This window comes from Copadichromis virginalis, linkage group LG23 (assembly GCF_057382275.1).
Source record: "Copadichromis virginalis isolate Kocher_CV1m ecotype Utaka linkage group LG23, C_Virginalis_male_GT1.1, whole genome shotgun sequence".
In the NCBI taxonomy this organism is placed as follows: Eukaryota; Metazoa; Chordata; class Actinopteri; order Cichliformes; family Cichlidae; genus Copadichromis; species Copadichromis virginalis.
This window is the reverse complement of record NC_140639.1, coordinates 4,211,877-4,222,184: the sequence shown is the minus strand read 5'-3', so window position 1 is coordinate 4,222,184 and position 10,308 is coordinate 4,211,877. Positions and strand designations below refer to the sequence as shown.

Below are 10,308 nucleotides of genomic sequence, written 5' to 3'. Positions count from 1 at the left end.
AACACCGCGACTGGAATGCTGCCCGAACGACGCCGCCACAAGACAGCGGCAAACGACGGCAGAAGCGCCGGAAGATAGAGGTTTGGACGTACAAAATAAAAGCATGTCGTCACAAGTTGCATTCAAACGTGAAAGATTAAATTGAAACCCGAATTTTTTTTATATTTTCCTGCTTCATGCATGTGATTTCTTCTTCGCTCATCTTTTTTTTCCACTCATTTTACCAGTACACTACTCTGCATTTAATAATTAGTTATTGCTAACGTCTGACTCTTTTGTCTGTCTGCCAAAGGTCTCTTCCTGTTAGAAGTAAGTTTTTCCTTCCGACTGTCGTCGAGTGCTTTCTCATAGGAGGTCATTTGATTGTTGGGGGTTCTTTACCTTATAATGTAAAGTCACCCAAGTAGACTGTTGTTGTGATTTGGCGCTATATACATAAAATTGAATTGAACTGATTCCAGTGTTATTCATTTGTTTTGTAGCTGTTACAATTATGTGTGATTAATACTGAAGAAAGATCTGTAAAAACTACATATGTGAAATATTTGGGAGTTTGTAACACCATTACCACCATGGTCTCCTGAGATGCATCACATTTTGATATTTCGCATACAACATATGCATCGTCACTGGGTACAGTGTAAAAATGATGTTTGCACATTAATGCATTAATACTAATAATAACACTAACATTATACATAATAATACAGCTTTGAACATTTTCTACATTTAATGCATTTAATGATATGTAATGTCTGCAGTTAATAATTGATTGGTGTCTATTGTTAAAAAATAAAAACAAAAAAGTATTCTTGTATTCTTAGCTCCTCACTGGATTTCCAAACTTCTCACCTGATTAGTAAATCCATCCACCCTGCAAAGGAAACTTCTGGTCATTAGACAAATTTCACAACCACAGGTAAATGCAGGAATGTAGGCTGACTGGTATATCAAGAGTTTTACCTTTGCCTGGCTCTCTTATCATGTCCAAGGTATTGTAGAGTGACTTTGCAGTGGATTTCATGGTCGCTTTGTTACTCATAAAAAGTACCATGAAGTACTTGAACTCCTTCTCTTCTCCTTCATGGAGCAAGCCGTTGTTTTCCAGAGGAGCAGAGTGACCTAAGATTTAGGGATGCTGCTCAGCATTCCAGCTGCAATCCCAAAAATCACGTTCATAATTCACGTTCAGTTCCAAGATCAGGACCCATGTTAAACATCTGTCCACAACACCTGTGGTTGTGGTGACAACACTGATGACCATGAAATTGTGAGCTTGGGATGCTGACTCCACACATGGCAAAACAGCCAAACTTATTCTGTGCTCTGCTTCACCTGATTCATTGCTGATACTGACCACTCCTTGGGTATATTGTTCTAGAGTAAACAACTTTGTCACGAGCCTCACAGTTTGGATCATGCATGACATTTACACCTGTGACAGAGTACACAGTATGACAAATGCTTCCAAAAACCAATGCATGTGATAACAAAGAAGTGCAATGTAAAAATGTTTGCCTATCGTTTAATTACACCAGCTGAGGTTGATTTAATGTTCTTTTAATGCAGGCATAAAAATGCTTTGCGTGAAAAATACCCCACACACTGATATTCTTACTCTTTTATTTTTACTCTATTTACTCTATTTCTTTTATGTGTATTTATTATAATTTTATTTTTACAGTGTAGTATGGTTTCATGTAATTGAAAGTTGTAAATCTTCTCTATGCAATGTGGATTTAAAAGCCCAGCAAAGGACAAGGGTTTGAAATAAGCAATGGCTATAAACTCTGGCAGCACATCCTTATCATGCTCCATATAGGAACTATGCTAAACTGCATTGCCCCTTTTGAATATATAAACTGAAATAGAACTTTAGAAAAGCAGGATGAGGAATGGGCTAACAGTTATAAACAATAAAATTCTTTTTTTTAATTTTTTATTCGACATTTTTATTTAAAACTGCAGAACCTTTGAGCTTGTTGTGCAGACGCTATTATTATGAAAATACATAACCGGAAGTTAGCTCTTCTTTTTCATGTCTGTTTTGACTGTTTTCAAAGAGTCCGCGGATAAAGTTTCAGCTACCGCAGAGGCTCCACGGCTTCATGTTTCACCTGAGCTGGGGGCAATCACTGACTCACAGACTTTTACTTTTTACTCATTTATTTTTAATAACCAGATGTTATATTTTTAAAAAAAAGCTTGTTTTACACTTCTACATTTCAAAATGATTTAGAGAACTTTTCATTAAATTCATTCATTAAAACAACCAAATCCAAGCATTTTCTTTTTATCAGGTTATGAAAAAACGAGAATATTATTGTGAAAATTTAACATCTAAATTATGACATGTAATAAAATGGTTACAGGTCTAGTACAATACAAAAGCACACACCCAAAGTACTCCAACCGTCAGGAATCCGTGTAAGGCTCAGTGATTCAGTGATTTTTCACCGTGCAAAGGTTTTTCAGAGTAAAGATGAAGAGGGCAGCAGGTTTGTCACTCCTCTTCTTGGCTGCTGTTTGGATGTCCAACTTTTGTCTCACCTGGCAGAACCGGTTTGTCCAGCTTTCACGGTTTCATATATTGAGATCACCTGAGCCCCACGTTGCCATGGCAACGAGGTGAGGCGAATATGGGGTCTTTAGTGTATATGTGTGTGCGTGTGTTTTCAATTACAGCAAGTAATTAAAGCTTTAATATATGTAATGCATTTTATTTGCTTCTAATAGGCTGGACTTCTACAGAGGTGTTACTCTGTAAACAAAGCCCTGCCATACTTGTCATCTTTTGTGTGTATTGTGCGGCTGTGTTGTAGCTCTTCTTCTTGACATTTGTGTGTTTATTAAGATGATAATGGTGCGAATATTGTTTTGAAGAACGCCTTTCGTAGGCTTTTCCCCCCCTTTTCATTCCCCTTCCTTTATATAATTCTCTAAAATCTTTGCCAACAAAGATGTGTTTAGTGAGAATTTAGGGAGAGAAAAAAAAGGAAAGGAAGACAGAACAGAGGAGCAAGGAACAAGAGAGAGAGAACACAAGAGAAATGAGGAACGAAAGCGGAAAAGGTAAAACGGTGGGGAATTATGCGCAAAAAGTGGGCGTTGAATGACAGTAACAGGAAAACAAAACAAAAAAACCCTTCCTCGTGCTTCCCGTTACAGGGATTTAGACATCTGTAGTGTTTACCTGCTGGCAGAGATGGATCCAGATCTCTTAGTACAATGGAACACTTTGTGTAGAACCTGTATTATTTATGTGCTTGCTTGTTTGTTGTACATGCAGCGGCAGTAACACAGACTCTATCCCCATGTCACCGGCTGCTGAGGGAAACACGAGATGATCAATGATTAATCTGACAGCATCTATCAGACAGTGTGTCACACCAGAAACAATAGAGCACCGCAGGCAGCTTCTCATCAGGTTAACATCACTCCAAACAGGAGTCTCTGCACACAGCGTGGCGTATTATTGTTTATGGGGTTAAAAAAAGCTTATCTTCATTGGTTCCCTATAAAATACAGTGTGAAGTTTTAAATCCATCCACATACAAACTTTTGAATAATTAGGTCCTGTCATATTTTAAAGACCTCATGGTTATCCTAACAGGCCACTTTCCTCTCAGACTGCAAGCTTACTTGTGGTATTTGAGGCTTCAACTGTCATCAGACTCCTCTTCTGTAAAACCAGCTCCCAGTTTGGATTTAAGAGACAGTCACCCCCTCTACTTTTAAGATTAGGCTTAAAACCTTTTGATAAAACATATGGTTCAGGCTGGATCAGGAGACCCTGAACCATGCTGCTAGGAGACTTCCCATTATGCACACCGATCTCTTCATCTCCACTCCCTTCTATTCACTTTTATTTTATTTGCCACTGCACGTCATTAACTCTTGTCTTCTTCCTTCCATAGTTTGTGTTTTGTCCTTTGTCTTTCTGTGTTCTCCTTTTTTCTCTTCTCTTTCCCTTCACCTCCAGTCAGCTGTGGCAGATGGCCGCCCCTCCCTGAGCCTCGTTCTGCTGGAGGTCTTTACTTGCTAAATGGGAGTTTTTCCTCCAAGTGCTGCTCATGGGGGATTTTCTGATTGTTGGGGCTTTCTCTCTAATGTTGTAAAGTTTTTACCTTGCAGTATAAACCACTTCAAGGGGACGCTTGTTGTGATTTAGCGCTATGGAAATAAAGCTGAACTGAATATTTTTTATATTTAATATACTTTATTTATTATGTCTTACACTCCTCCTGAACATCATGCAGATTTTTTTAAGGATGGTGCAAATATATACTAATTTCTGGGACTACATATTTACTCCTTCAGTCTGCATGCTAAAGTATCCTTGGGCAAGTTAGTTACTCGTGTGTGTGTGTGTGTGTGTGTGTGTGTGTGTGTGTGTGTGTGTGTGTGTGTGTGTGTGTGTGTGTGTGCGTGTGTGTGTGTGTGTGTGTGTGTGTGCGTGTGTGTGATTATGTAATAAGACAGTCAGCTGAATAGAAAGGCACTATAGTACCAGACCATTCACCCTCAATAGAGATGAAGCAATGATTTTAAGTTAAATAACCTTAAATGTTATTAGTAAAAGTCAGGAATTTGGGCATATTTTTTTAAGGTACTATTTGCAAGAGTAATCAAGATAAAGATTTTTTTTCACACTGAGATGAAAAGTATGTGCTGTCCTTATATGCTCCTACCCCTCATACACAATAATAGCCAACCACAAACTGATAATGAAACGGCAAACAGTATTTCACAATAAAATGAATGTCAAATAAATGAAATAACTACGTATTTCCTAATTTAAAAAAATATTCAGAGTTGACTTAAGTGCCACATAACAGAATGAAAAGCTGTGTAGTGGAATAATAATAATTGCTTTCTTTTCTAATTGAAATATTTGGTTGGTGATTATTTTCTCCTCATTCTTCTGCTCCGTCAGTCAAGTGTGGGACAATGAGAGAGCAATGCCGTGTATAAAGAGAATCCAGACTTATGTATCTTTGGCTTTGTGGAATAATGTGATCATCTTGGAAAATTTTTTAATGTGTTTTTTAAAGAACAAACAAACAAACAAAAAATACCCAGTGCATTACTGGTGAAAATGACCCTAAATTGGTGAACGGCTGTAATTATCTGACTGAGTTCATAGTGAATGAACAGGGTTGGTAGTAATTTCAGTAGGTGGAGGATTTTGGCAGGAGGCACAGCTCATTAAAGATGTGGGCGGCCAGGTCGGGCTGTAATGTCATGAGTCACGTCTGAAGATTTTCCTGATAATACTGGGCATACCGAGTGTGCTGATATCCCACACATTTCATTCTTTAGTCTTAGATCAGAACATCAGATTTGCCATCTTTCTCGGCACGAAGCTTGCCGTACACAACATGCAATTAGTCACCCAGGTTAAAGATAGTTATTGAATTTTTAAGGGATAGCTTCTCATCTGTAGTCATACCCAATGTCTATGACTCAGATTTCAGTGTCATTGGCCTCTTAATTTATTCTCTCTGTCAAAGTTAGATTAAACCTAACAAGGTCTAAAGAGGTTAAACATGTCGAACCCACAGTCGGAAGAAATGAAAAATACTGCTGCGTTATGTGAAATGAGTTTGAAAGTTGTTGACTCTTGCAAATACATCTAATGTCCACAAGATGTCACTTGGCTCTAGAAAATTGTCTGTCAGCTCATTGCTTGTTGCAGCTGAGCAGGTGACGACTCTAAGCAGTGAAGAAGGATTGTTCTTTGTTTCAGTGTCCTCATCCCGGCACACCCAGTATTACCCGAAACAGAAACAACAAAAATGGCTAAAACAAAGGTGTTTCCCTTTGGGATACATTTATCAAAGTAAACTTGATTTAATTGACAACAAAACCTCTACATTGTAGACAAGCATAACTGTTTTTTCCCCATCTTCATATGAGTATTTCACAAAATTTTGGAGTTGCTTTCCTTTATTAGCCCAGACATCTATTTTAAGATAAAGTTGGAATGAAGATCTTATACACCTGTGGTATATTTAAAAGATTAAATAATTGACTATTATTATTTAAAGTTAGTTTAACTAGAAGTTCATATATATAGATATATATACACGTTTCATTAACATCTATTTTTTTGTTACAAACTAGGAGAACCGTAATATTATAATATATTCAGTATATTATTATATTCATTTAATATCAGTTCAACTCAGTTTTATTTGTCTAGCACTCTTTCATACCTCTGGGAAGTCCCCCAGCAGCCTGAGCCTGTCCCAGCATAACTAAAGGATGGTTTAGGGTCACCTGATCCAGCCCTAACTGTAAGCTTAGTCAAATACGTTTTATGCTTAATCTTCAAAGCAGAGAGGGTGTCTATGTCTCGAATCCAAACAGGGAGCTGGTTTAATGATGTGATGTGAATACTTCTCCACCTTTACTGCAATGAACTGACTCTTTAATTTAAGTTGTGGCATTCTTACTGTTACTTAAGTTTGCTCCATTGTTGGTCTGTATGGAACATATAGATGTGGACAAAATCACACCAGCTAAAACAGTCTGTCACACACTGGGCATGTTGTGTTGTGGAAATGCAAACCTGTGAAACTCACAACGAAGTAAATAATGAGGTTATTTCTGCTACATTGTCCCAGATTTTGTCGCAATTTCACGACTTTTAGAGGAAAATATTGCACATTTCACTCAAATATAGTTCTTTTTCATATGTTTTGTAATTATTAGCAATAACTGAAATTTATTTGTGATCAGTCGTAACAGCACATATAAGACAACATTAGAATATAAGCCTTTAAAATGAGAAAACAAACCTGTGTTTTGACATTTGACTCTTTCATAACATTAGTTTTGTTTACTTGCTTTAATTTTGACAAAATATTGTCACCATTTTTTGTAAGACCTTGAGTATTTTTTTTAATCTCTCACACTCATAAACTCAAGTACAAAACTTAACACGTTAATAACCGTTCTAAGAGGCAAGTATACCGACAGTGAGTCAGGGGTTTGAAAAGCAAAGTGAATATGTGATTATGAATAGATTCCCACAGCTGGTACTCGATGACTCAGAGTCAATTTGTTCTGTTAATTTGTATGTGACATGCAAGTTGCTGAACTTGGCCTTGTACATGTGTCACTTTCTTAAGTATATGTGAAACTTTGTTTTATAATTCCTGTATGACTTGTTTGTTTCCTTTGTTTGTTGGCATGATAGTACATGCAGCTGATTTTGCAAACAGGATGGAAATGGCTGGTAAACATGCGCTTTAAGAAGGGGGAGGAGCATAGGGTAATCTATGAGAGGGGAGGGAGGTACAGTCTGACAGAGCAAGGAGACTGAAAGGGGGTGGCAGGAGAGAATGTAGCTCAGCAGCTTTAGATGGTAATCTGCAGGATGACTCTGGATGTCAAGAAGAGGAAGCGTGTGCAGAGAGAGGGGAGGATTAAATGGTGGAAGTTGAACAATTAAGAATATTCAGAGTTCAGTGAAGAGTTGAGACAAGCTGTGAGTGGGATGGAAGAGTCACTAGATGTTTGGGAAAGTACAGCTGTGGTGCTGCAGGAAAGTGCCAATAAGGGGTTTGCTGTATCCTCTGGACAGAGGAAAGGGGACAGGGAGACTTGGTGGTAGAATGAGGAAGTACAGGAAGGCATTCAAAGCAAGTTTAGTCCAGATACCTGTGCAGGCGTGGAGATGTTTTATTTAACTTGGATTTCATTTACAGGTAGTCCCACTGAGTCCCATTGTCTCCTTTACAACAGAGACCTGTTTCGTATAAGTGTAATAAAATCAGAACGATAAAATAGTGAATAAATTTCCAAGTCATTAAAAACAAGAAAAAGTTTCAAATGACGGTTTCACAAAATCGTTTATATGTCCTTTTGAAGCCTATGAGCGAAATGAGTCACGTCAGAAGGAGCTGCACTGTGTCTTGTTTGCAATGTGATGGACAGGTTGAAAGATGGAGTCAGGCAGGAGTTTTTGTGGACTATGATGTTTGCAAATGGAATAATGATCTGTAATGACAGTAGGCAGAAGGTGGAAGAGACACTGGAAAGGTGGAGGTATGCTCTGGAGAAAAGACAAATGAAAGTCAGGATAAGCAAGACAGAATACATGGGCGCGAATGAGAGGGAGTCAGGTGGAAAGGTGAGCGTGCAGAGAAGGTAAATGGAGAGAAGGTGGAGATGAGTGTCAGGGGTGATTTGTGACAGAGGGATGGCAGGATGGCTGAAAGGGAAGACAAAGTTAGAGAGAAATGTGCAGAGGAAAGATGGTGGATATACTGGATAATAATACTGAGTATGGAGCTGTAATGCAGGAGGAAAAGATGAAGACCACAGTGAAGATTCATGGATCTAATGAAGTAGGGCATGCAGAGGGTTGGTGTGACAGCGGAGGATGCCAGGGATAGGCTGGAGGAAGTGGCAAGTCTTGCATTCAATATCACACAAATGTTAAACTTCAAATATCAGATAAATGAGATATTATAAAGTTTCAAGCTGGGAAAGGGGGTTGTTATACAGAATGTGAGCGGCATATATTACATCTTATTGGGAAGGTAGTACTAATGAAAAGTGCTTTAGAACGAAAGTGCAAGGAGAAGTAGCTCATCTCAAAACTGCACAGCACTCAGTTACTGCACTTAAATAGAAGGCCGCTTAGTTTATTTCCACTGCCTGCAGCTCGTTGTTTGAGTAGTCTCGGAAATGACCTGGTGAAACTCTTGTAGTGGACTGCACAACACAGACAGGCTGTATGTGAGTGCGCTGCTCTTTGACAGGAGATGGGCGTTGCCCATCCAGTCAAATGTCAGTCGCTTCCTCCGACACGCCTCCAAAGAGGATGACTTTTTCCTCTCAAGCAAACTTGGGAAGTTAACCGTGCTGGAAAGACCCGCCTGAAACACCCACACGCCTCGTGTTGATTCGCTCTTCCTCTTATCAATCACTTATATCTCAAGTGACGAAATCGACAGCGCCACACCGGAGCTGAGGAGTGGGTGATGAGGAGCGATCAGCACCACCAGGAAAAGGAAAAAAAAAAAAAAAAATACCAGGAGCGATAAAATGCACGGAGGACAAGGGTCAATTTGACTGCCAGTAAGACGTTTTGGCACTTTGGGGAGGGGGGTTTGGTGTTTGCGAGTTTATTTTGGGGAACGCTAGTTTAATGCAGTCAGGATTCTCTGTCAGTAGGAGTTGGCTGTTTTTTGGGCTGCAATTCCAGGGAAGGCTCTCTGAGCTAACCTAGCTAGCTAACAATTAGCCTTCCCATTTAGCCCCCTATCCTGGTTACTTGGTGCCTCCGCCTGCGAGACATACCTGCTCTGAGCGCGCACTTTCTCTGATCGGCACAGGTGCATGCGGTTCGTGGAGGACTCGAGGCAGTAAACCAACCTTTCTGGATGGACAGACTGGGGCTCGTTGTCACTGCGCGGGCGTAACTTGGAGCGCTGATTTCGGGGCGGCTAGGCTTGCACTCGGCCGGGCAGCCAGCAGAGGGGATTGGACAAATGTGGTGGCCGCGCCAGGCAGTTGTGTCCCGCTGTGTGTGGGACCGAAGTTAGTAGTTTAGTATAAGAAAAATATATATGTCTATATATTTTTAAATTGACTGGGCTAAGCAAGAAAACAAAGTGCGCTGAAGATAAAATTCAACCTGTTAGCTTGGTTATAACGTTAGCAGCGTTTAGCTTTCAGGCTAGTTAACAAACTAATACCGGTCCATGAAATCAAAATGGTTATTCGCACCCTCGGTAGTTCCTCGGGATATTTGCAGACATGTTTAGTTTCTTTTTTTCTGATGAGCTCACAGTCACTGTAGCCTGAGGTTTTACTGGAGACTTTGACTAACGTTAAGCTGTCAAATATTTAACACTTGACAGCAGCTTTGCCATCAACAAGGGAGGCCAGAGTCTGCACCAAGCAACGAGACTATCGAGCTCCATTATCAGTGTCTGGATATAACCTGTTGGGATCGGACTGTTGTGCACACAGGAGGCCTTCTTCTTCTTTCTTTTTTTTTATCTGGTACTTTGTGTGAGGTGTAAGCCCGACACCTCTCCTCAAACGGGCTTTCTTCCCCCCCGCTCATGCGGTGATGACTTTAGACTCCATGATGGCTTGTTGCCTGAGTGAGGAGGCGAAGGAGTCCAAACGAATCAACGCTGAGATCGAGAAGCAGCTCCGACGAGACAAGAGAGATGCGAGAAGGGAGCTGAAGCTGCTCCTGCTGGGTAAGTGCAGGTTCCTGTCTCACACTGCTTTGCTTCGGGATGCACCCACACTACACAAACCATCTGGCTCGAAAAACCA

General features: G+C 40.0%; 1 protein-coding gene across 2 annotated transcripts in view; it reads left to right on the top strand.

Annotated features, from left to right (window-relative positions):
- Positions 1–8,855: 8,855 nt before the first annotated feature.
- Positions 8,856–10,308, top strand: part of LOC146680023 (guanine nucleotide-binding protein G(q) subunit alpha-like) — a 34,803-nt gene continuing 33,350 nt past the window's right edge. Inside the window, exon 1 of one of the 2 annotated variants that reach the window (XM_085449203.1) lies at positions 8,856–10,229. In XM_085449203.1, the coding sequence (XP_085305329.1) occupies positions 10,094–10,229 (136 nt within the window). In that variant the 5' untranslated portion in view covers positions 8,856–10,093. The remainder of the gene's footprint in view (positions 10,230–10,308) is intronic. The other variant, XM_085449202.1, reaches the window with a different exon arrangement.